The sequence below is a fragment of the Nilaparvata lugens genome, chromosome 3 (genome assembly GCF_014356525.2).
Source record: "Nilaparvata lugens isolate BPH chromosome 3, ASM1435652v1, whole genome shotgun sequence".
In the NCBI taxonomy this organism is placed as follows: domain Eukaryota; kingdom Metazoa; phylum Arthropoda; class Insecta; order Hemiptera; family Delphacidae; genus Nilaparvata; species Nilaparvata lugens.
In genome coordinates, this window is record NC_052506.1 from 50,065,137 (window position 1) to 50,092,782 (window position 27,646).

At 34.1% G+C, this 27,646-nt stretch overlaps 2 protein-coding genes across 2 annotated transcripts; both read left to right on the forward strand.

The window, feature by feature from the left end:
* Positions 1 to 124: 124 nt before the first annotated feature.
* Positions 125 to 11,887, forward strand: LOC111047523 (protein stum). Its single transcript, XM_022333289.2, has 4 exons — positions 125 to 808; positions 3,014 to 3,143; positions 5,282 to 5,476; positions 10,782 to 11,887. Exons 1-4 carry the CDS (start codon positions 449 to 451, stop codon positions 10,874 to 10,876), a joined length of 780 nt encoding a protein of 259 aa, XP_022188981.2. The 5' UTR covers positions 125 to 448; the 3' UTR covers positions 10,877 to 11,887.
* Positions 11,886 to 27,189, forward strand: LOC111047400 (peroxiredoxin-6). Its single transcript, XM_022333152.2, has 5 exons — positions 11,886 to 13,113; positions 17,532 to 17,688; positions 24,743 to 24,960; positions 25,330 to 25,405; positions 26,821 to 27,189. Exons 1-5 carry the CDS (start codon positions 13,031 to 13,033, stop codon positions 26,947 to 26,949), a joined length of 663 nt encoding a protein of 220 aa, XP_022188844.1. The 5' UTR covers positions 11,886 to 13,030; the 3' UTR covers positions 26,950 to 27,189.
* The last annotated feature ends 457 nt before the right edge of the window (positions 27,190 to 27,646 follow it).

Sequence of the window (27,646 nt, forward strand, 5' to 3'; positions counted from 1 at the left end):
CAGGGCGCTATACACTCGAAGTCCGGGCCTGTAATGCTAGATAATTTCATCAGTTACCTTCGTAGCTTCCCACTGAGCTAGTAATAGATGTTGGACTTGCCAAAAGGGAACACAGTGAAGAATTTAAAAACATATTTTGACGAAGTCTATGCTTATTCTCTGTAATACAGTATTTAATCACTAATCGAATTTAAAACTATTCTATAAACCATATTTTGTTGACAGGTCACCACAAGTGACTCCCCTGACAAACGCGGCCCAGGCGAAGAAGAAGCCGGACGACTCGAAGCAGACCTGCTGCAAGTGTTGCAACGCGCCAAAATGCTGCGCCAAGCTCGGCCTGACGCGACTGCTGTGCTGTGTCAAGCCTTCTGCGCCGACCGCTGCGGCTCACGAGTCGTGCTGGCGACGCATCTTCTGCTGCGGCAAGGCCAAGGACACCAAGAACATGAAGAAGAAGTCGAAGGACGGCTGCTGCAAAGGCGCACTGAAGGCGATCTTCTGCTGCGGCTGCTGCTGCAAGAAGAAGAAGAAGTCGTCGCAGAGCGAGAGCAAGTGCTGCATGAAGTGCAAGAGCTGCATGCGGACGTGCACGGGCAAGTGCAAGAGTGGCCTGATGAGCTGTTGGCGAGCGATTTGCTGCCTGAACCGCGGCTGCTGCCAGAAGATCAGAGACAAGTGCTGCTGCACGGCTGCTGGGTGCTGCCTGCCTGGTGGGTGCTGCGGGCGCGCTCTCATGCCCGGTGAGACCAGGCCCGACCCCAAGCGGCAGAGCACCAAGAGCCAGCACGTATCCAGGAAGCGCGATGTGAGTATTGTATCCAATCATTTGATTATTATCACTTGACACTTGAGAATGAAATAAATACCCAAAACTAGTGTCTTAAATGTACCAATACTGGTGAAATTAAGGGTACCTAGTAGTAATTATTTATGAATAGACCTTCAAATACGGTAGCCCCATACAGGGTGTTTACGAACTCCCTACCAATACTCTAGGGCATTGTTCCTGGGTAAAAACATATCTAAATATATTTTAATTGTCCGGAAGTCTTCAGTTACCCAGCGGCCATTTTGCTTTTTTCACTTATTATTTTTCTTCTAAATAATGGTTAAACATACGAAATTGAAACTTTTTACAATCATTTATAACAACTAGACAAAGCTACAAAAAAATTATTATAATTTTTCAAATCCATAAAGCAAAATGGCCGCTGTGTGAGTAACTGAATTTTTTCATAAAAATTTCCAATCAAGGTAGATGACCTAGTAGCTAATAGTTCGTTTCAAGACCTTTAAAATTATGTATCATCAGCCGTCAGGCTCTCTTCGCTCTCCTGGGTTTTTTCATATTTGAGCATTTTTATCATATGTTAGGACGATCCAGTCGGGGGTCCAGACTAAACGTCTGGCTAAACGGATATGGCGAGCGAAGCGAGCCTGACGGCTAGTAATATAATATTCCCAGGAATAGCTCCGATTGAAGTAGCAGTGCCCAATCAATTTTTCCGCGATAAGTGCATTTCAATCTTCAACTTGGTGCCAACCTAACAGAGTCAACTCAACTTAATGCCAACCTGACAAAATTATTAATTTAGTTACCAGTTAACAACTGTTTATCGAAGAGGTACTCTCTCTAGATTAGTGGTCGCCAAACAGTCGATCGCGAGCTACCGGTAGCTCGTGGGGTAGTTTTTGGTAGCTCACAGAAATGCTTGGGTTGTCAACCATGCATTGAGAAACATGACTACAAAATTTTGTATTTCTCAAAGATATGAAGTTGGACGATTTAAATTTGCAGCTTCAAGTGAAAGATAAGGACATCTCGGTGGAATGATTTCAAGTATAAAATTCATAAAAAATCCATATAGGAAAATTTTTTGGACAACTGCATCAGAATGGCGGCTACAACGTACACTCCAAACATCAAGAAAATACTTGATCGCCAAAAAGAGTTCCACTGCTCTCATTGAAATGTACATTTCAACTTTTGTTATACTTTTTGCTATGAGATAAGTAGATTTCAACACTAGAAATGTATCTTTATAGGGAATAAAAGATACTTTCTTTATTCTAATATTCGTTGGTAGCTCACTAGAAGATTTATAAATACTATTCTAGCTCACAGGCTCATAAGTTTGGCGACCACTGCTAGATTATAGTTCCATATTACCATATGGTATGGCCTTTTTTCAATTATAATTAAGAGAATAAGAAGAATTTACATGCTAAAAGACGAACTTTAAACCCTTAAAAACCATCCTTAGAGTTAAAATATTGCCAAAAGATTTCTTAGTGCGCCTCTAAAGGGTCAACTGAACATACCTACCAAATTTGAACGTTTTTGGTCTGGTAGATTTTTAGTTCTGCGAGTGAGTGAGTCAATCAGTCAGTCAGTGAGTATATATATATATATATATATATATAATATATATATATATATATATATATAGATACCGTACGGTAAGTCAAACTGTTTTGATGTCCTATCAGTTAATCTGCACAATGTAAGTTTTTTCGCGCTACATGCTCATTAGAGTAATAGCCTACTACCACCAACAGGTGTTTTTGGGAAAAGTATTATTCAAAGTGATTTTTTACTGTCCTCAATGCCATTACCCTCGGAAGCACTTATTGATAGAGAATTGTGAACGAGGATTCTTTCTCCCTCGTACATTGAATTGAATTCAGAATAAATAGTTTTGAAAATAGTTGGGTAGTGTAGATCTGCCGCAATCGGTGTACAGGACTCAATGTTTCTACCCAATATAGGAATGCTTGAAACGTATTAAGTACATGAAATAATTTTTTAAAGGCAAATCGTATTCAAATCTATTGATACAATATCTACAAAACTCGTCAAGAATCACTGGTTAAGAAACAAATCTAATAATAAACATATAAAGCGAAATGTAATTTTAGCATAAATTATTGCACCTTCATGAATAAAATTCAGTGTTAAAAAATTCATTTTCATTTTTTTTTATTCTGAAAACATTTTAATCGGTTACAGCAAGATCTGCCAAAGCTGGACATTTCGCTGGTGGAGCAGCCGCCCTCCATGATGAGAGGAGCTATACCTGTGCTTCCAATTCCTCTCGCCTGGCTTTGTCTTTTCCTCAATATTTTCATCCCAGGATCAGGTATGTTCAAAATTCTATCACAACCATCCTTACAAGATAATACTTGAGTTTGGGCGACTGATGTAGGCCTATAATACAGAAACTTAAGTCTTACCACTAATATGTACGGAACCGTAGCCTAATGAAAGATTTGATTCAATTGTACCATACCACAATTAATAATTATGTCAAAACAGTAGAATATTGTCAACGTTAGTAGACTCTGTCAACTAACTTTGGAATATTGTGATTGATGAGAGAATCAAAGAATTCCAAAATCATTCATTTTAGATTCAATTGAAAAATGGAAATTATTCTAATCGTAGAGAAATATAATATTAAAAATTTCTATAAATATAGGTAGTTATTTTGTATTCACATTATGTTGTTCTTATAAAAGAAAATTGAAGTTCATATTCATGAAAATTTCTGAATAATAATCTTGGTGCAAATAACAATAATTGCAACTATTGATGCAAATATACTCTGGATTCAAGAATGCAGTAATTATTTTGTATTGAATAAATCAACAAACAAAATCCACTTACCACTCATAATAGAGTTAATTACAGAAATAAAATTATTACTGAAAGATTTATTAAAGCCTTCTAACTGAATGAAATTAATAAAAATTGATTGACATCTAATCTGGCATAATTACGTGATATCACCTTTCATCAACACAAATGTTAAATTCTACATTATTCCAATGGAGAAATTATAAGCGCGGCTGTTTATAATTAGCCTATATCAAGAGCAATTTATTATAGAAATTCCTTTCAGTGAGAGAATTAATATTATTTGTTTATGAAAGTTTATTTTATCATAAAAGCTACTCGTTCAGCTTCATATTATACATCACTAATACTCTTGATTGCTACTTGTTATGATATATAAAATACCGTATATCCTACTCTGATTTTCAATTTCCATGATAGCTATTAATATAATATGAGATTCATCTAGGGATGTCAATCCCGGTATTTCGGGATTATCCAATATCAATCCCGGGATCCCGGGACTAATTCCGAGATTGGCAAAAAATCAGTTTCATGCATTGTTAACCAATTGTTCCTCCTCAATTACATGTTCAGTAACAGTGTGTGGAGATGAAAAAGGGCTCATTATAGAGGGAGAGGATATTATTGAAATGGAAAAATAGTTAGAAATAATATTAAAATTAAACATTCTATTTCTTTGAATTTTTTCAAGATTAAAGTTTTTTAAAAGCTGAACCACTACTAAATGAAATTTCGTAGAGCCAACTATATTTACTTCAACTACCGTATATATTCTACTTATGATAGAGAAAGAGAAGAGATGAGGCTCCCTCATCTAAAGAGAAAGAAGAGACAATCCATTAATTAGACAGAGATTAATTAGATGGTGCTTGTTTATTTGTGATTTCTGAAAGTCTTTTCAAAGTTGTGCGTGTATTTCAAGGAAATGATATCAGCACTATTGCAAATACTGCGCCGTCTAGACTGGCAATTATTGTCGCGCTGTGTAAACAGAAACAAACATAGAGACATAACAACCGATCAACAACCATTCTGAGAATGATGCGAACCGATAATGCGAAATCTATTTAGCCAGAAGCCCAGAATAGAATAGAATAGAATGACTGCCTTTATTTTCTACATTCTACCTGGGAGGGCGAAGTTAGGGTAGTTAGTTAGCCAGCACAGAGTACACTATTATGTACTGTAAATGCAACTGTAGGCTGTGCGAGTAGAATAAATTAGTCAAACACTTGGAACAATAAATTAGTTCCGTGAATAAATTCTATATTGAATTATTTTTGAAAAAATACGATTCACAATTTCAGGTTTTCTAATCCCGAAAATCCCGGGATTGTTATAGGTATCAAAAATGGGCCGGGATCCCGGGATACGGCATCCCGGGATTGACATCCCTAGATTTATTACCTACTACCGTATGATATATATCTATTATCTATATTATGTAATGTATATCGCCACAAAGTAGAAGATTCAGAGGGAACATTCTCACCGGCTATTGTTTCGCCGGTATTGTTTCTCGTACTTATTCTCTGTGATATCGCCTACTTTGACATTGATGTAAGAGAATATATATAAATGGAATTGTAATTCCATGCTTGTTGTATTTAGTACAATCTGATGGAGGAATGTTTGCAGGTACATTTTTCAGCGGAGTATTCTGCCTGTGCTTCGGCAAGGCTCGGTTCTCGGTGAAGGACAACCGGAACACGCGCCTCGGCTGCTTCTGCGTGAACGTGATCGTGGCGCTGAGCCAGGCGTTCACCATCGTCTTCTGCCTCGTTGGCTGGGGGTGGAGCATCTGGTGGGGGGTCATGATGGTCAGGTTTGCTAGTAAGTATCATTAAGGGTACTTTCACACGATAGGAGACGTGCAACTTGAACACTGAACAGTGTTCACGTTTTTTTGTCGAAGTACATTGAGTCAAATCGTGTCTTTCACATGGTGACTCCTATCCAGGAACCTCCTTTTGTTACGTCTTTTCCCCTCGAGGCAAGCAGAAACCGGCTTGGATCGAGATACTAGCGGACAAATCGTCACTTTCACATGGCGATTCTACGTCTCTCCGGTCACCACTTTTCCTCAAAAACTATCTTTCTTGAAAATGAAGATTGAAAGATTCTGATTTCGGATTAGGATTCAGCGACCCCAAATTCTTAAAGACTTTAGTCCAGTTTTCGAAAATATCCGAAAACAAGGAAGTTATGGCTGTTTTTAATAAAGCTTTCTATTATCATATAATTATACGGTAAAAACGAACAGGTACTGTACTATACAGTACCTAAGTACTGTAGCTATTATAATACAACTTACACTGCATTCGTGTAGGGAATTTGGTAGGATATTTATCTTGATTTCTGAAAATACCCCAAAATAAGGGAGTAAGATAACTTTGAAAAACCAAAGTTTTCCTGCCGATTGAAGAAACATTAAAAATTAGTCTAAGACATATTATGTCTTAGACTAAAAACGTGTAACAAATATCAGATCACTATTCAAGCTATCAAGCTTTTCATAAATTTATTTGTCTCCTCATGGCAGAAGGTTTGCGCCCAACGTTTTCACTTAAACATTTCTGTGATTAAATTGTGATAGAGCACATTATCGTATTGATCTTCTAAATCCAGTTACATGTACATCGATTTTCGTAAAATTGATTTTTTACCGTTCCTATGAATTCTAAGAATTCTATGAATTCTTTATACAGGTTCAGCACAACTTCTTAAATAACGTTATGTTTGATTCAACAGAATTCATAAGGACGACAAAACATCGAACAACAAAAAAATGCTTTCTGAGTAACTGGCTTTAACAAAACATGGCTTCACGAAATACAGTACGATAATTTAGAATAGTTGGTACAATGGTTATGCTTTTCGCATCATGGCAGCACTGTGCTTGCTCACTCTCTTCTCCAGTTGACACTTGTTGACTTGTCAGTTGTTTACTTGACTTGACTTTGACACCTGTCATTACGCGATGTCTGAGTTTGATGTGGAGCTGTTGATTACTGCAGTTTGCAACCGACCTGCTCTTTTGGGATAAAAGTCTTGACATCTACAAGGACCGGAATGAAGTCGCCAAAAGTTGGATGGAAAAAGAAATAGTCAATAATTGCTGGGAATTTAAAGTGATATTCAACGATTTGAACCTGATAAATTGGATTGTTGATTGACAACTGAAATTTAGTGAATTTTACTGTACAACATTCCTTTTCCTCCTATTTTATTGGGTGATGAGTGAAGATGATTTATGATTTCATATTTGGATTCATCTTTTCATAGTTCAATTTTTTTTTTGGAAAACTAGAACTTTTAAATATTAAAAACGTTTATGTTTAAACTTCTCAGGTGTTCAAAAACTTCTTGAAACCTTTGCCTGTCCCTTTGTGAGGCAGGAGTATTATTATCTTAGTACGTTTACTATATAATCATATGATAATGGAAAGCTATATTAAAAACAGCTATAACTCCCTTGTTTTCGGGTATTTTTGAAAATGGGACTTACGCTTTAAAGAATTTGGGGTCGCTGAATCCAAATCCGAAATCAGAAATCTTCTATCTATATTTTTAAGGAAGTTAGACTTTGAGAAAAGGTGATGAGTCATACTTTGAGCAAACGTCGGCGTAGTTGTTAGATCTGTCGGCTTATTTGTAAGATCCCCATGTGAAAGTACAGGAGAGTTGCAAAATATGAAATATGATCTTCAGTAATATGATCTTCCAGGAGCGAGGTCTCTGCTGGCCTAAGGCCAGTTTCACACGGCAGAGAACTCGCTCCTGGAATATCATATTACAGAAGATCATATTTCATATTTTGCAGCTCTCCTGTACTTTCACATGGGGATCTTACGAATAAGCCGTCAGATCTAACAACTATGCCGACGTTTGCTCAAACCTATGACTCATCACTTTTTCTCAAAGTCTAACTTCCTTAAAAATATAGATAGAAGATTTCTGATTTCGGATTTGGATTCAGCGACCCCAAATTCTTTAAAGCGTAAGTCCCATTTTCAAAAATACCCGAAAACAAGGGAGTTATAGCTGTTTTTAATATAGCTTTCCATTATCATATGATTATATAGTACATACTAAGATAATAATACTCCTGCCTCACAAAGGGACAGGCAAAGGTTTTAAGAAGTTTTTGAACACCTGAGAAGTTTATACATAAACATTTTTAATTTTTAAAAGTTCTAGTTTTCCAAAAAATATTGAACTATGAAAAGATGAATCCAAATATGAAATCATAAATCATCTCCACTCATCACCCAATAAAATAGGAGGAAAAGGAATGTTGTACAGTAAAATTCACTGAATTTCAATTGTCATTCAACAATCCAATTTATCAGGTTCAAATCGTTGAATATCACTTTAAAATCTCAGCAATTATTGACTATTTCTTTTTACAATCAGAAAAATCTATTATGAACATACAATATAAACATTGTGCTGATCTGAATTGATCTATGGTAATAATAGGAATTGAAAGAATAGAAAATGTCATGGCATTCCAAGTAGTGATGTCTGTGTATTAGAACTGCTGAGTTGATAATGCATTCTGAAAAAAAGTCATGAATAGCTCAGACCAGCCTTGCGACTTTGATGCTTTTGAAACCGGAATCTTGTTTTATTTTTATTAAAGAATGATACAGAATGAAAACCATGTATCATAGTACAAAGCTTTGTATCATGAGTAAGATTGACAATCATGGCTTGTCGATTTTAGTTGCTGACCTAAATCCTCATTCCTCAGTCGTAGAACTATGGACCAAGCACGAGCATTTGCCTTTTATGTCATATACCGTCGACACAAACTTATGAAATTTATGAAAAGCTTGATAGCTTGAATAGTGATCAGATATTTGTTACACGTTTTTATTCTAAGACATAATATGTCTTGTAGACTAATTTTTAATGTTTCTTCAATCGGCAGGAAAACTTTGGTTTTTCAAAGTTATCTTACTCCCTTATTTTGGGGTATTTCCAGAAATCAAGATAAATAACCTACCAAATTTCCTACACGAATACAGTGTAAGTTGTATTATAATAGCTAGAGTACTTACGTACTGTATAGTACAGTACCTGTTCGTTTTTACCGTATAATTATATGATAATAGAAAGCTTTATTAAAAACAGCCATAACTTCCTTGTTTTCGGATATTTTCGAAAACGGGACTTACGCTTTAAAGAATTTGGGGTCGCTGAATCCAAATCCGAAATCAGAAATCTTCTATCTATATTTTTAAGGAAGTTAGACTTTGAGAAAAAAGTGATGAGTCATACTTTGTGGAAACGGCGGCGTAGTTGTTAGATCTTGCCTCTGCTTGCCTCGAGGGGAAAAGACGTGACAAAACGAGGTTCCTTGATAGGAGTCACCATGTGAAAGACACGATTTGACTCAATGTACTTCGACAAAAAAACGAGAACACTGTTCAGTGTTCAAGTTGCACGTCTCCTATCGTGTGAAAGAGGCCTTAATAGTATCCAAGAAGATTTGCTACTAAGTTACCATGGCCGCCACTGATGGTATTCAAGAAAAACTAAGACCTGCAGCAGTTGGCAGCGTTTAGCACCCAACGCTGTGGAAACGGCACATTGGCTTAGATGAAGAAGAAAAAGGTTTGCGTACGGTATATGGGGCCAGTCGTGACGGTCACTGATAGTTGCCGCCAAAAGTAGTTCAAAATTAGTAGTAGTAGTACTATGTAGTTCATGATGGTAATGTCCTTTTTACAAGGACAGTGGCACGGAATTTCAGTATCTGCCACTATAAAAGACAGTTCTAGTAGCCTAGACGACTCCATATTGCCTTTGTGTGCAAGGGTATATGTGCGCTTCACCCACTGTAGGCAATTAATATACATGCGCATGAGAATACGGAGAAGAATAATTTACTGGGAAAAATCTCCTTTTTGGATGGAATACGAAATTTATTATTTTGAAAGTTTTTGTTTTTATTCATAGGGCTTACTCTCATAATTCGGAAGAAAATTATTGGTAGGCCTACAAGCAATTCAATATAATGTATGCGAAGTTAAGATTATCAGACGTATTATTGAAGCTTATAGCATACAAAGAATAATTGAAAATAGGTACCTTATCATTGTTTGTTATATGCTACTTTTGATTAAAGGCTGTGAATCATATTTTTGGAAATATTTTTTGGTGACATTTTCACCAGGTGTTTTTCACAATAAAAGGAGCATTGTTGTCAGGTGTACCTGAAAATCTATTTGAGATAGTGCGTTCTCCCTGATCTCAGACTGTAGAGCACAAACATACGCCCAGGGGGATTTTGAATTATACATCTAAATTTCAACAATCGGAAAATATTATTGTTGATGATCAAAAACTGAAATTCATCAAAATTGATTTTTCCTTCAAATTTCACTCATTTTTGAAAAATCATAACTCAGTACTCATTGGAGATAAAGAGTTCTGGAATATTTCATTCCATTCAGAATTTTATGATCTAAGAAAAGGCGAGAGCAAATTTTTCTGTCCGATTACGAGATTTGGCAGAAATAGCTGAAAACTGGAAAATGAGCCGAAAATACGAGGTTTTTGGACCACAAGGTATCTAGCACAAGGAAATTTTTCATGAAGAAATTGGTTCTGAACTTCTCTTATGTACCCAAATAATATATTAAAAAATCAGAATTACAATATAAATTGCATGCACCAATGTATAAAATAGTGACTGGACTATAGGAAGAAAATTTAAAAACAGATCTACCGACGGCTGTTGGATGACGCAATGGTTATAACAGCTGATTTTTATTTCTGTTTATGGCCAGCTCATAAATCTTCTCCTATAAGGATTACATGTAAACTTTGAAGGACCTTAGGAAAGAGTCCTGAAGTCGGATCATAAATTTGATAGGCCATAAATCTGCTCCTGAACATAACAAACACAGCTAAAAAAGAATCATCAAATTCGGTGCACACATAAAAAAGTTATTGAACGTCAAAATTTGAGGCTCAATTTTTATTCATATAGATGATGTTAGCATGAATAGATTCAAGATTCATACAAACTACATTTCATACAATTACAGGCACACTATTTCTTTCTATTGTAAAAAGATATTAGAATGCTGAGTCACTCATCTGTTATTTTTAATTTTTTCCCTAGAAAAGCATAAAAGGATCCAGCAAGCAGAAAATCAGGCGGCCACATCTTCGCAGCCGAACGCAGTCGATCCTGAGGCTGGAGTGGTTCGCCATTAGTATTATTATTTGTAAAAAGTTATTCAAAACATAAAAACTAAAACTCCAATCTATTTTACCAAGTACCGTATACCTCTCCAATAATCGAATAAGTGTGATTTCTTTGAGGAAGAGTGTATGTATTCAAAAATGCATTATTCATTTGAGATTCTAAGATTTCAAGATTTTAGAAGTACATATTGTGTTGATCATGAATTTCATGTGTTTTGAGCTATGGGGCCTGTATAATAGACATTTTGTGAGATTTCTGGTAATGTGGGGAATCTCCCTTTACTACACGTGAAAAGTGCGACAAGGTGAGCTATTATACGGTATGTGACAGAATTTATGTACTATGTATATTATACGTCTGGTTTGAGGAAGCCTTTTTCTATAACACAGAGCTTGAAATTGTCTGTGATACAAACCCCTGGTCTCAAAAAGCTATATTGTTAACAGAAAATATGAATTCCGTTTCACTAGTTTGTTGTATTTTTTACCAATTCTACATAATATTTTTGTACAGTAGAAACTCTATCCTATTTTCATTTATTCATAGATCTTCACAGTATTACCTGAGCATCTTCATATTATGTGCTTCTATCTACTTAAAAAGCAATCCAGCTCATCAAATCTCAACTTTTATTTTTGAAAAAATTCAAGGAAAATAGCTACGGTATCGTACTTCCTAGAAGAAGAGGGCATTCTTTCAAATTGAAATTTAGAAATTTCATGTAAATAATTTAAAAAGAAGGAAAAACATATCAAACGCTCCTGCTTAGATCATTTTTTCCAAAATGTGACTTTTAATATCTGATGTCTGTAACATTTAATCCAGGAAGATGATTACTCTAAAGTAATGTTTCTGGTATCAAAACATGTTATTATCTTGAAAATGGTTTTCCATTAATACGCTTTTACTAGGGATTCCCAGTGGAAGGTAGTGCCTTTTTTACTGGATTTGGAAGCAAAATTATTGAAACGTGAAGGAGTTCTAGATGTAAAATAAAAAAGAGAAATGTGATTTAATTGTAAAGTCCTAAATCCAGTAACAATATTTCACCTGTCTTATGTAGGTATACTGTTAATTTATTGATTTTATTGCTGGTTTGATTTCAATTATCACTTTTATTGTTTTCAAAGTTATCACGAAAAGAGGTATAATGTAGACCTATTGGATTGAATAATTTATCCAAATGTTCTTGTTTTCAGTAATTGAATACAATGTTGATATTGAATGATTACCATATTGTAGTAATAGGATTGGAATCAACATAGTGAAATCTGTTATCTATTAAAGTTGTTATTTTTATTATATATTTTGTTAAAAGAGAATGCGATGTATTATATTTTATGTCATGAACAAAAAGCAATCAAAAATATTTCTACAAAACTTGTCTTCCATAGTATTAAGAGAACTATAATTCAACATATCCATTTTATTGAGAGATTATAAAAACAATTGTATATCAAATGTGTTTTTGATTTTTCTAATGTTCCTTGATTTGAAAGTTCATGTTATCAGAAGTAGAATTATATTCTATCATTATTAATTGTTTTCATTATTTCTATCGTACCTACTATAGTAGAGGCTTACGTCTACAAGTAGATAAAGTTATCACAAGTAGAGGCCTAGCCTACTGTATTGAATATGTTTATTATTAATATTCAAACAAATTTGTTTTTCTACAATTTCATAAGAAAGATATTGTTATCAGAGTCCACTGCATGCTATTCTTATATCAATGTTTTTGGATGGATATAGACTGCTGTCTCCAGAATATTCTAGTTTATCAGGCGTTGGTCCCTACAGTAATCATTGAGCAGCTAGCAGCTTATGCAAGATGGGCGTCGACTACATACGGTCTACCAGCATGAAACTATATGTATATATATATGATCATATTAAGTAGTGTATCTGTCTGTTGAAATACGTGACTATCATCACTTGACAAGTGAGTCCCCTCCATTCCCCTCCACTCACCGCTCCCAATCAGGTATTGCGATGCGATGCCCACTCCGACTGGTAATTCTAGTCACTTCCCAATTACAACACAACATAACAGCACTGCGAGCACAGTCTCTCTGACTCATTCGAGCAAGCGCTTTAGAGTATTCAACAGTTGAAGCTATAGTACAGTTTACTAGTTGATAGTTTTGCAAGAATCAATCAGAATGCGTCTAGGAGCTATCATACCAGACTTCTCAGCTAAAACAACCCATGGGCCGATACAGTTCTACGACTGGCTGGGAGATTCGTGAGTATATGATTTCAATATGTATTATATGAGTTCGTTACATTCTTTCCAAGTTTGGAAAGTAGTATTTCCAGACAGTTCCCACTACTTAAATGACATATTGGTGAAATCCTACCGGCGTACCGGCCTGTTTAGCAATTTTCAACGATATATTTGCTGAACTCTTGATTTATACTAACATGAAGTCATGCAATAATACATAAAGTCTTGTATCTTAACTAAAAATGCATGAACTATTATGATTAATGGATGTGCTAAACAGTCATAAGATTCCAAGCCAAGAGTACAATTATAAAGTTATTATGTGTCAATCGTACAGATTACTTCTTGTATTCAAATATATTCTTTTAATAAAAGCTTTAAAATGACAACTTTTCAAAATAAAACTAGTATGAATTGATCAAAAATTATTTTCATATTCAAAAGATTGCAGTAGCTCAAAGTCTGTGTAATTTCCAGGTATATTTTGTAATATGGTTAGTAACAATAATGATATATAATATATGTAAACTAAACGCATTTTAAAATACTTGACATAGTTTACCAAGATTGACCTAAAATACACGTATTATATACGTGGTGTGCTGACTGGGGATCTACCGAACTGAACATAAGCTTAATTAATTATAGACCTACTATCAGAGGAGAATGGATGCCTGTCAGGCATCGTTCAGAACAGTTGGTTAGTCTACCTACATTGAGAACCGGAATTTCATGAATATGTTTTCATAAAAATGATCAAGTTTATTTTGAGCTACAGTATTAATATGGCTCAATAAAATGAATTAATATTAATAAGTCGTAAAATAATATCCCAAAAAAGTAAAATGTTTCATAGACTACAGTATTTTTAACAATAAAATAATATTATTACAATTCAAGCGTTTTATCCAAACTAGAGAGTTGACACAAAGCACAGGGGACATAACTAGTTTCCCTCTTCTGTGCCTAAAGTGGAATGAATTTTTAATTATTCAAATGAGTGAGTAAAAAATGTTGATTCAAAAGAAATGTTGTGAAAAAGCTGAATTAATTGCTATAGGTAGCTTAATAATTTTTTATCAGTAAGGATAGCTGAATTATTTCATTTTTATTAGAGATTTCATTTTGAATTATTTCATTTTCTGGACAATAAATAAATCCTATTATATAAAGCGAGCAATTTCTGTATTTTTATATCTGGTTATTTATGTTCAACGGATCTCGAAAACGGCACTAACGATTTTCACGAAATTTGGAACATAATAGGTTTATGATATAAAAATTCGATTGCACTAGGTCTCATCCTTGGGAAAACTCGCTGAACGACATTAAAATGATAATTCATCCTTGGCTGAAACAGCTGAGACTTTCGTCGTCTGTGGATAGTAGAAAAGTGAGTGAGTGAGTATGTGGAAAATCAAAATATCGCATCCCCGAAATTCATAAGATGACGTATGGCCAGCTGTCAAATATAAACACGATCATTTTAGAGAATTGTGTTCTGTTCATCAATAAACAAGAATAACGAGCAAAGCTCGTTGCCCTGATATTGCAAATATGAATTCAAAGAAATACCTTGTTATTCGGGAATTTGAAAGCATTTTATTTATTATTACTTAATTCTTATAATATGAACGGTAAAATGACTTGTAAAGGAATTAAGTAACAAGTGTGGTTAGAGGTTCAATTTTATCTGAAATGTTGAGCAATAGCTTTACAGTGAAAATATTTTGTCAGTTCAATAATAATAAATACAGTTACTTTCAGAGTATTCAAAAGGGAATTCACAAAGGAATTGTGGCAGTGGTTATTAATTGTGGTGTTATATTTATTAATTAAACATCGAGTTTGGGAATGAAAAAAAAATATTTGGAATATTCTCTCAATCACAATAAGAACCCATTGCTAAATTTTGGTAAAAATGCATTAGCCAATAAATATAAAAGGAATTACACAGAAAGGCAAATTATTTCATATTACCTAACAAAAAGACTATTAATCGATAAATCAATAAAACATTTTATAATTGATTCTAAAATCGGGAGAGAAATAGCTCAAGATTTACCTAATATTTTGTTTTACAATCATTTCAATAATAGCCTAATTGTTTGTAAAAAAAGAAGAATGAATAATGGAAGAAATAATGACTCATATAACTAAAGACAGCAGGCCTTCGTGCAGTTTTGCGAATGGAATAAAAGTCGAAAATGGGAGTCAAGCAATGAATCAAACCTTTTTTAAGAAGAAGAAAACCTACATACAATGGAGTTAGGCCAATATGGTCGCTAATTGCACTTACGCCTTGGATAAGGCGTTTTGTGTAGAATATTTATCATAAATAATAAGCCCCAGTTGAAGATAACATTAGGCACTGCAAGAGCCAATTTTAATTTTTGGAAGTTTGCTTACATGCGAATTTATTGTGTAGAGTGATTGCGAGGTAAGTCTTGTCGTTAAATTCATAAAAACTGTTTTCAAAGTATTGAAGTACGAACAAGAACTATTATAATCCCCATAAAATATTTGACTTACTGCAGTATATAACTGATAACGCGTGATGTTTCAAAAGAGAGAGAGAGAGAGGTCCTTGAAAATTTTAATTATTGTTTTCTCATTCAAGTTAACTTTTCCACTAATTAGGAGTGAACTAATAAGTTAACTAACCACTTATTAACTAATAAGTTAACTTTTCCACAAATAGGACAATCAATTCACTTATCAAAAGTAAAGTTATATATTTTTCTACTTTACATATTCATGATTCATCACGAGTATTAATAGTAAAACATTGTCCCTTTTCCAACAATAAGCGCTTCAAAGTATGTAGCGACTTTTCCTTTACTTTATAAATGTACGCTGTGAGCACTGTACAATGTGAGCACTGTTGTCAGAGATGTTTTAAAAAGTTGTTATATAATAAAATATCTTCTATTAAATAATCTTCTATTAAAATTATTCATTGAAGCAAAACCCAGAATTCAATTTTTAAGGCATGCAGCACGAGGTTGAATTAAAACTGTTTCAAGTTTTCAATATACAACTAATGATGATGCCTTCAGAATTGAAACCAAATTTTTGCTTTAATAAAATCATTTTAGCAAAACAGACAACATACTGTGTTGTTATTGTATTTCGTTACAATACAACTCTGTCATATTACAATACATAAGATGTTGCATATTTTTTGCAATGAATTAGCTATTTTTGAAATGAAAACAAAGCAAAACTTTCCATCTTGTTTTTCCTATCTGCCAGCAGAATAATACAGTGCTTTGAAACACATATGTCCTACAGCAGAGAATACATAAGGAAAAGATATGTTACACACAACACATTTAAAAAAGGAAAAATACAAGCTTACATAATCAATAGTAATAATAATAATAATAATAATAATAATAATATTTTATTCTCAACAAAAGTATAACAAAAACCATGTAATACAGTTGAAAAACGTCACAGATAAATAACATAATAACATAAAATATCAATCTTAAAATAAAACTCTAATAACATTTAACAATTCATTAAATTTAGATAATAATTTTTTCACTCTAACAAGAATTCGTCAACCTCATAGAAAGCCTTCTCACTGAGAAAAGAATATAGTTTTGTTTTGAATTGTTTTTCTTCAACAATACTTCTCAAATCAGCCGGAAGTTTCGCAAAAAACTTGTGTCCCCTATAAGTAGGTGTTTTCTCAAATACAATAATGAAGACGCGGCATCGTGAGCTCAGAAGAAACCATATTCTTATAATTTCAGCTAACAGCATGCAAAAAGATACTGACTTTCTCTCGTTTTTATCCAAGATACCAATCAACTTTTGGTTTTTAGAATATTTAATACATAGTTGTGAAATAAAATGTCTACCCTTAAATTATCACATTTCTCCAGAATCCAATTATTGCTTGCGTAATAATAAAAAATTATGCGATTGGGGAAGTCGTGACTCAAGACACCCTCATCCATATTACCTCATTTTTTAATTTTATTGACTTAGTTTTCATAATGTCACTTAACATAATAATATTCTTTTCGTACCACTCATCATTCCATCAAATATGAAATTATCGAGTTAAAATTCGATTTCAAGAGCTAAGCTGACCATTGACACTATGGATGACCCTAGAACAAGAAGAATAGAAACTAGTGATGAACTCTAATATGTGAGAAACTACCTATTGAAAGAAGAGGACACAGTAGAATAGTATAAAAGCTACCATAACCATGCATTTGTATTTTGAATAATTTGTCATCTACATGGATGAGGAAATAAGGCATCACTTTAGAGACTGTTTAATACAGACTGATTATACAGGCTCTATAGGTATAAGTATGATCAGATCATAATAGTGAAGGTTCTATAAGAATAACTTAATTACCTATATCATTTTTTTAAAAAGGAATATGACTTAATTGCAATATTATTTGTAGGTGGTGCGTTCTTTTTTCGCATCCCGCCGATTTCACGCCAGTTTGTACCACTGAATTGGGACGAATTGCTGTACATCAACAAGAATTCAAAAAACGCAACGTGAAACTGCTCGCTCACTCATGTGACAAGCTACAGTCGCACACTGATTGGGTTAATGTAAGTTGTAAAAACAGTCATGCAACAAAAATTATATTTTAACTGCCCTCACAGTTGGAATGAAATGATTAGAATGATTCTGTATCTGCTAGTTTATAGAGAAAAAACTGGAATTTGTTGTGAGCCAATCTAGTTGGCGAATTCACCATAAATAAATTTGAACTACGCGCAATACCTTCCTGTACCAACTTACTGACTGTGCAGTCATTTGCAATCACTACCAACATGCAATTTATCAACTATTTTTTTACCACATACATAGAGCTTCAAAAATGTATCTCAAAGTTCAAACTATCATTATTATAATTATAAATATGAAACTAGAATTTAGAGAAAAAATACAGATCTCAATATCGAAAGGTTACAAAAATAAATGAGCTGCATTTGAAGAAAAAGGTGGACAATAAACCCCAGACGCTCTAAAGCAGTGGTCGCCAAACTTATGAGCCTGTGAGCTAGAATAGCATTTATAAATCTTCTAGTGAGCTACCAACGAATATTAGAATAAAGAAAGTATATTTTATTGCTTATAAAAATACATTTCTAGTGATGGAATCTACTTATCTCATAGCAAAAAGTATAACAAAAGTTGAAATGAACATTTCAATGAGGGCAGTGGAACTCTTTTTGGCCATCAAGTATTTTCTTGATGTTTGGAGTGAACGTTGTAGCCGCCATTCTGATTCAGTTGTCCAACAAATGTTCCTATATCAATTTTTTATGAATTACATACTTGAAAAAGATGATTCACACAAGTAGGTAGAGCTGAGCATAGCTTTCAACCTCAATGCAACTTGAATAATAATTGGATATTTTTCTTTGGGGACTTGAGGCCAAATATTTCCAGTTGTAGAAAGTGATCCGAGAGACAAGATCATTTTAAAAATCCACAAATTCCATTTCAACTGAAGCCTGATCTCCACCAAAATGTTTTACAACACATACCGTATGCTGCAAAATCCTCTGCATCGATCTCTACAAAAGGAGAGTTGACGAATTGTACCATATTCGATATGCTTTTAAAATCTTGAAATCATTGATCAAACTGATGACATTCTTTTCCCACATCTCAAGCTCCTTGGAAAACGATTTTACAGTTCAAATCATTCCACCGATGTCCTTATCTTCCCCTTGAAGCTGCAAATTTAAATCATTCAACTTCTCAGTTATATCTGTGAGAAATGCAAAATTTTGTAGCCATGTTTCTCAATGCATGGTTGACAACCCAAGCATTTCTGTGAGCTACCAAAAACTACACCACGAGCTACCGGTAGCTCACGAACGACTGTTTGGCGACCACTGCTCTAAAGTATGTTCTGGTCGATGAGAATAGAACTTCACAGACTTAATGAACGAGTAGTTGATATAAGTGTTCATGCCATATTGTTTATGCAAATGAGTTGTGAAAAATAAATAATTGAACTTTATGAACCACTTCTTCAACTTTTACAATAGTACTTGCTTTCCAAGTCTGGACGCGTTTCAAGGCGATGGGCCCCATCTTCAGCAGGCAAGAATTGCTCCTCCTTGCCTACTGAACATAGGGCCCAGTGCCCTGAAGCGCGTCCAGACTTGACAAGAAAGTTAGAAGTAGGCTCAGGGTGTCCACTGAATCAGGCTCAGAAAATTTCCGTACAATTCCCGTATATTTCCCGTATATTTCACGTTTCTCCCGGTTTTCCTCGCTGGTTAAAACACATGATTAATATGTAAAAATAAAGGTTGGGGGTGGGGTTTTATGGGGTTACTCAGAAGGGGGGTCAAGTTGGAAAAACATAATATTCGTAAATAACAATTTCAAAAGTGCACAAGTATGTTTTTCATCAAAAATGTAGCACCATTATACGATTATAACTATTATTTTTTATAATATAAAAAAGGCAATTTGGAATAAAAAACGAAACTCCCTAACCCAACTCGTAAACTCTTTACCCTTTAAAACATTATAGTCCAATCACTACCGGTATATACATTGGTATTTGCAATATATATATATATATATATATATATATATATATATATATATATATATATATATATAATATTGTAGTTCTGATTTTTCAATATATTGTTTGGATACATTAGACAACTCTAAAACCAATTTTTCAATTTTTTATGCAAAATTTCCAATATCTTCCAATTTCCACACTCTAAATGTGTAATTCAAAATCCCTCTGGGCGTGATTTAGTGCTCTTCAACCTGAGACCAGAGAGCGCACAAAATTAAGCGCAATAGTCCAGGAAATGAATGCTCAAAAAAGGGTAAAGAGGGAAATGCTTAAAAGACAATGTTTGGAACTCAAAAGACACCACAGTTCTGTTGAGAGAAAGGACTTGAACATATCAAAAGTCCACACCCCCACCCACCTGTGCTAAGGGGTGGTTTAAGGTACCACTTTTTGGTTTCTCACATAAAACTCAAAACCTATGAATCTTAAGGATTTGACTGACATAAAACAAATTGAAACTTACATAATTTCCTAAAATATTCATCCTACAACTTTTTTTATGTCTCCTCTAGTTCTCAAGATATATCCGCTCTTGAAAGTGTGACATTTTTGAAAAAAAACACGTTTGCCACCATTTTTTTTTTTTTTTTTTTTTTGCTCTTATAACTTTTTAAAAATTGATGGGAAAATCCATATTGATTATGAGCTTATAGAACCATTACATTCTCTTCAATTTGATGTATAATTTCACACTTTTACGAATTCCCCAACACCTTTTGCAGTAGCTTTAGTGTTGAGTGTGAAATCTCCATTTTTGCAACAATTGACTAATTGACAAAGGAATTTGGAGGGAATTTTTTAATAAAAATTTTTGTCTTTGAAGCTTTGTTGAGACTAGTTAGGAGGAGAACATATCAAAAGTCCCCATTCCTAACTCATGTGCTATTGGAATGAGGGTGGTTTAAAAGTTGCATTTTTCAGCCTTTTGCTTCCACGCTCATATCTTGAGAACAATGCGTTCAACCGACATAGCTAACTATTCAAAAATTAAGCTTGATAAATTTTCTTCATTTTTTGTTCAATGGAAGTTTGTGATATTCCCAATAGTTCACGAGATATTTGCTCTTGAAGGTGTGTAATTGTTAGAATAACAGGTTTTTATCCAATGTTTTGCTCTTTCAGGGCTTATAACTCTCCAACAAAACATCATAAAAACCTATGCTTATCGTAGGTTTGTAGAGCATTAAATTCCCTTTGAAATTATGTATTTTTTCACTAATCCAAGTTTTCCTTTTATTGTTATAGCAGCTTCAATGTAGGAGGTGAAATTTTCATTGCTGCAACAAGTGTCAACTCAGCGGTTCCACACCTTCAACAGAGGGGATAAAGAAGCGCACTCTTGCTATGTCCACCTTCTAACTAGTCCAAATCAAGCTGCAAAGTCAAAAATTGTGCCACAGACACCCCATTCAAATGTCATTGTCAAACGATCAATGAACATTGAAGCTGCTATAACAATGAAAGGAAAACTTGGAATAGTTGAATAAAAACCTGTTATTCTAACAGTTACACACCTTCAAGAGCAAATATCTCGTGAACTATTGGGAATATCACAAAATTCCACTGAAAAAAAATGAAGAAAATTTATCAAGCTTCATTTTTGAATAGTTATTTATGTAGGTTGAACGCATTGTTCTCAAGATATGAGCGTGGAAGCAAAACGCTGAAATATTTAACTTTTAAACCACCACTATCCCGATAGCACATGACGAGTTACGAATGGGGACTATTGATATGTTCTCCTCCTAACCAGTCTCAACAAAGCTGCTAAGTCAATTTTTTTTTTAACATTCCCTCCAAATTCCTTTGTCAACTGGTCTATTGTTGCAAATTTTTACTTTTTTTGTAGTTGAAAAGTTGATATTGTGGTAATTATTCTTGATTTAAAATATGTGGTTTTTGACAATTTCTTAGTATTTTCATTTAATATTTTTGCAAAAATGGAGGTTTCACACTCAACACTAAAGCGACTGCAAAAGGTGTAGGGAAATTCGTAAAAGTGTGAAATTATAAATCAAATTGAAGAGAATTTAATGCTCTATAAGCTCATAATCAATATGCATTTTTCCCATACCTTGGACATTTAAGAAGTTATAAGTGCAAAAATAGAAAAAAATTGGTGGCAAACGTGTTTTTCACCTTCAAGAGCGGATATCTCGAAAACTAGAAAAACAAGTTGTACGATGAATATTGTAAGAAATTATGTAAGCTTTAATTTGTTATATGCCAGTCAAGTCCTTAAGATACATAGTTTTTTAGTTTTATGCGAGAAACCAGAAAATGGTACCATTGAAGGGGGGTGGCCCCCCCTTAGCACAGTCGGTAGGGGTGGGGACTCATGATATGTTTGATATGTTACTACCCTAAACAGAACTACGGGATCAAAAATTTTCCTCTTAACTTTTCCCTCTATAACCTTTCCTTGACTGGACTACAAAGGGATTTTGAATTATACATTTGAATTGTGGCAATCAGAAGATATTGTTGATTGAAAACTAAAATTCATTAAAATTGATTATTTTGTTGAACTTTTACTCGTTTCTGTTACTCAGAATACATTGAATATAGAGAGCTCCAACTAATTTCATTTTATTCAGAATTTTATAATCTAAAAAAAGGCGAGAGCAAATTTAACTGTCCGATGACTGGATTTGGCGGAAATAAGCTGAAAACTAGAAAATGATCCGAAAATACGAGGTGTTTGGGCCATTCTGTATCTAGCACAAGGAAATTTTGCATGCAAAAATTGGTTCTGGACTTCTCTATGTATCCAAACAATATATATTGAAAAATCAGAGCTACAATATTATTATATTGAAAGCACATCCCCTTTTTCATGTCTATATTGACTGGACTAATATTAAACAGAACGTTTTAGGTTCTGAAAAACATGTGTGAATTTATTTACTGTCAATAGTTTCAACATCGATAATACCTACACCAGATACGGAACTATACCTCAAATGGATATATAAAGGCATTTCCACACATGCCGAGCCGAACCTCGAACAGCATAGCGAATCGCCGTGCAGCGAACATTAGCCATATGTTTCATAATGTTAACACTCAGCTGTTAAACAACCGCCGCGCAGTTCTCCGAACCGTTCGTCATCCCAATAGCTACTCTTTTAACCGTTCTCTAGGCCGTTCGCCGAACTTTTCAGCCAATCAGAGCCCTTAAAATTCGCCGTGCAGCTTGCGGTCCAATTTTGGCTATCACAAGTGGAAAACATGTGAATACTTTCGCGAACATTAATACAGTACAGGCCTCTTCTCATAATCTATGTTTTGAACAATCATTGTCATGAATAATACATTTTTATAGGAATCGATAAATAATGTTTAATGCAAATAGAATAATTTCTGAAAAATTAATGATTGGATAAATTTCAATATTAAAATATTGTTGACCGAGAACTCAGTATCATGACAATTATTACCTTTCAAAATTATAATCATTTTGTTATTTTTAAACTAATATTAATTTCACCAACTAACCATAAGTTGACTGAAATAGATTCTGTAATTTCCATATCCTATTTATTTTAATAAATACTACAGCATATACTAACTCACAAAAAGTGACACCTTTATAAATATTTTCCACTTGCCATCGATTTTTGTTGGTAAGAACATTGATCAATTTTATTTCACGAAAAAGTGGGTAGAGTTGAAGAATTTCCCACTAAAGGTGTCTGGTTTGGTCTATGTTTTAGCAACCCAAAAAACTTACTTAAGTGGATAGGACCTTTCTAGGTTCACCAATATATACTATAATAAAGTAAAGAACTGGCTTATATAAGTACGGGATAGGAAAATTATGTTTGACGCATCATCAAGTCTGAACTACTGGACTGATCAACTTGAAATTTTGCATATAGATTCTTAATAATTTTTCGTGATAGATTATTATAACTACACTAAATACTTTTGTTACCAAATATATCCTAGAGCCTGTTTGATTGAATTCTCCAATTGGTTTTAATTTATTTAGTTCCTATCAATTCAATGGATGATCAATTATTTATTCACAAGAAAGTATGATAAGAGAATCCAAATAAAATAATATTCTAATCATGTTTAGAAAAATCAGTGATTGGAACATTATTATGTCTTGAAATTATCTCAGATATCATTTACACTATGAAAACTGATGATTTGAAGCCGAAATTAGTAAAAAAATCAACAGTACAGATTTTTCATTAATAAAATTGAAAAAGATTCACTTGACAGCATTTTATTGTTTGAATTCGCTGAGCGGTTCGCTGCACGGCGCGCTGCGCAGCGAATTGCACGGTTCGCTGCGTTTTTCGACGTTCGGTTCGGCATGAGTGGACCTTAATAATGAATATCGAAAGAAACCTCCTCATTCCGATAGAACCTATCGATACACGGCACCGATAAAACGCCGTATCGATACACTATATTTATAAAACGCCACATCGATTCACCAACCTGCATCATACACCACTCATCCACAGGCTAAATTTCAACTCTGTCCTTAATTAATATACAATTAGCTAGTTGACGGAAGTGTCAAAAAATTCCCGTATCTCGACAAAATTCCCGTACAATTCCCGTACATTTCCCGCCCAAATGAAATTCCCGTACATTTCCCGCCCAAATGAAATTCGCGTACAATTCCCGGATTTCCCGGTTTTCCCGCCGCGTGGACACCCTGAGGCTACTATTGTAAAAGTGAAAGAAGTGTTCCATCAAGTTAAGATGAAATTCTCAGAAGAAAAAGATGTACTGTAAAATATTTACTGTTGTAAAAATTGGCAAAAACTTGACACCAGAAGATTGGAGATTGAATTGAATTGGATAATTGGCTTTATCAAAGGCGGAGTTAGGGTTGTAGGTCCTCTTTGCCACGCAACCCTATTTGGAAAGATTAATATAGATCACATATTTTATCATTATGTGATTTTTATTTTAATTAAAATGTCATAAAAGAGAAGTAATTTATAAATAATTTGCTTAACTAGGTATGTATGTGATCCGATAAGAGATTCACTCATAATTCTGAATCTACTACTTTTCAGGACATCAAAAGTTACTGCCCAGATATTCCAGGCGACTTCCCATACCCGATAATCGGCGACGACACGCGTGAGCTTGCTATCAGACTGGACATGTTGGATGAAGAGAACCAGAACAACCCAGACACAGCAATGACAGTGCGCTCCCTCTACATCATCAGTCCAGACAAGAAGCTGCGACTTGCTATGCTCTACCCAACTTCCACCGGAAGAAATGTCGAGTGAGTTCTATAGTTGAAGAGAAAATTTACTTTGGAACGTGGGGCAATAGGGCCATATAAAACCTGTACTTAACACACTGTAATTGGCTGTTTCAGAATTATTCACCAAACAGTTTATTATGATTTTCAACACAACTTCATATTGATGAACATTAGTTACTACTTGATTCCTAAGAATCAAAACCTCTTGAATAATTTTGAAACTACTGCAGTTATTGGGCAACTTGGGGAATGATAGAATTGATTGTGTAGCAGAATGACAATGCAAAAACTAAATATTTTATTAATCAAACCACGATTTTGATAATAATTATTGTGAAATGTACTCAATTTAAATAGATTTACTAATGACTGATAATTCTATTACAGTGAGATTGTTCGTTGCATTGACTCTCTCCAGCTCTGCGATAGACTGAAAGTGGTTGCGACGCCAGCTAACTGGACGGTAACATTCAAATTACTCAAACTTTATTTTCGAATATTGTTTATTCAATCAGTTTTGCCCAACAAAATGAGATTGAATTGCCTAGAATACTCTAAATATCCCTGGTTCGATCCCAACTGAATACAGAAGCATTTTCACTGAAAACATTAGAAATTATCACGAGTTCAAGCTGTTGAAAACAATTTTTGAGAGATACCTACAGTGATTGAGGATATGGATATCTGAGACTTGATTCAATCCTTGTAAAAGTTTCCGGTAAAATTAATGCTTGAGCCATATTCAAGCCTACTGTTACAGTGTATATTACTCGTATTATGCATTGAATCGTTATCACTTATTGCATCTTCGAAGTACTTGATTTCTTAACAAGCTGTAGCTAATGATCTTTAACGATATTCCCAGATAGAGAAAAATCTGATTAGGCTATTAGCATAGCCACCTCTAATACACGGCCCCGGCCTACGATATTGCAACGTCGCAGCGTAGGCCTATAATCTAATACATGATTGGTGAAAGAGATCAGCTGGTATTTTTTAAAATCTTTTTCACCAATCATGTATTAGATTCTAGGCCTACACTGCGACGTTGCAATATCGTAAGCCGGGGCCTTGTATTAGAGGTGGCTATGCTATTAGTCATGATATTATTAATTATTATTATATAGGTATTAGCTGGAAGCTAAAATAAAATAGGATATAAAAATAAAACAAAATACAATTCGTCAAAAATTCCAGTTAATGAGCTCAAAAAATAATCTTATCAATTGAAATTGAGCTAGTACATCTGGAATAACTTTCATTATTCAAATTCATCATCGGAGAAATGATTGTCCTACGGATAGCGTGCCATCTAATCTAAGACTAGACGCCACAGTTTTGTAAGCTATCAGTTATGAGCTTTGTAATGTATTCAGTTGGCACTACTTGTTTTGCGCTTGTGCTTGTGATTTGTCTATCAAAGGCCATTGGCCAGTCAGTTCTGCATCTGAATAATAATAATAATGTTATGTACTTGCATGTTGATATTTCACAATATATCTGCATATTAACTTATTTGAAGTATTACTTAATACCACTATTGAATACTTCACTAATTTAAAAGTCACATTCCGGTTTTTCAAAGTGACTTTGGATCCTGAACTTCAGAATCAATAACTGAGAATTCTCATCATCACCCTCCTCACTACTACCCACGCACTGGAATGAACTTATGTGGTCATCAGCCTTATTCAAAAATAAATTAAAACCCCATTATTTAGTAGATTAACAAGGATCACTTTTCAAAATATCAATATTAAGCTGGTGTGTGCTAAGGTGAAGCAATAAAACTAATATAATAATAATAATAAGGAAAAACCATAATATTTCATAAAATTTGTACTGTTGATATCATGAGTGGTGTTATTTTTGTTACAGCCGGGAACCAAGGTGATGATTCTGCCAAGCGTAACGGACGAGGACGCAAATAAACTATTTCCCAAGGGTGTTGACAAAGTCACCATGCCATCAGGACATAACTATGTTAGAACCACTACGGACTATTGAGAATTTGTCTTCAAGGTATTTATTTGGATTGAGACATGTATAATCTTATGTAATCCTCAACCAAGCACAAATAAGGGAGAAAATAATATTGTATTCATCTCATTTGAAAGAAATTATTTTAGAGTTCACTTTATATTATAACCATGACTCATGTAACAAATGAATTTGTTTATTACGGTAGACAATTAAATTTTAGTATTTTGTTTGTTTTATCAATATAACGCTACACAAAACTTAAAATTCTGTTTGATTCAGTTGAAAAACCGAAGTCATCATTTAGCAAACTTAGCGAGATCCTACTTCTGACTTGAGGCTCGAGCTTTTGAGTCCACATTTTGTGTGATTTTTTATACGTTCGACAATAACTTTTGCATACATCCATCAATCAAATTCAAGTTTTCAACACATCTTCTTCGAAATTCGAACCATTGTCCAGAACGAGTTCGTTGGACAATAAGATTGACTAACTCCTTTGTAAGGCGAAAAATGATAAGTGCTCAATATCACTAGAAGATCCGTTTGCAGTGTCAGTTTAAACTGGATTAAATCCATATCAAGTCCCGTTAATTATAATGTGGTCCATTTCGAGTTTAAGCCACCAGATGATTGAATTCAATTGAAGCTTTGAATGTGCAAACGACCCATGAAGTCATGGATTCTACAGATGGAATAACGAGAAGACAATATCATATGAAAT

Coding starts and splice junctions, on each gene's coding strand:
- LOC111047523 (XM_022333289.2), top strand. CDS start 449: ATGAAGAAGAAGTCGAAGGACGGCTGCTGCAAAGGCGCACTGAAGGCG. Junction 809..3,013: donor ACGTATCCAGGAAGCGCGAT/GTGAGTATTGTA, acceptor AATCGGTTACAG/CAAGATCTGCCAAAGCTGGA. Junction 3,144..5,281: donor TATTTTCATCCCAGGATCAG/GTATGTTCAAAA, acceptor GAATGTTTGCAG/GTACATTTTTCAGCGGAGTA.
- LOC111047400 (XM_022333152.2), top strand. CDS start 13,031: ATGCGTCTAGGAGCTATCATACCAGACTTCTCAGCTAAAACAACCCAT. Junction 13,114..17,531: donor TACGACTGGCTGGGAGATTC/GTGAGTATATGA, acceptor TATTATTTGTAG/GTGGTGCGTTCTTTTTTCGC. Junction 25,406..26,820: donor CGACGCCAGCTAACTGGACG/GTAACATTCAAA, acceptor TTTTTGTTACAG/CCGGGAACCAAGGTGATGAT.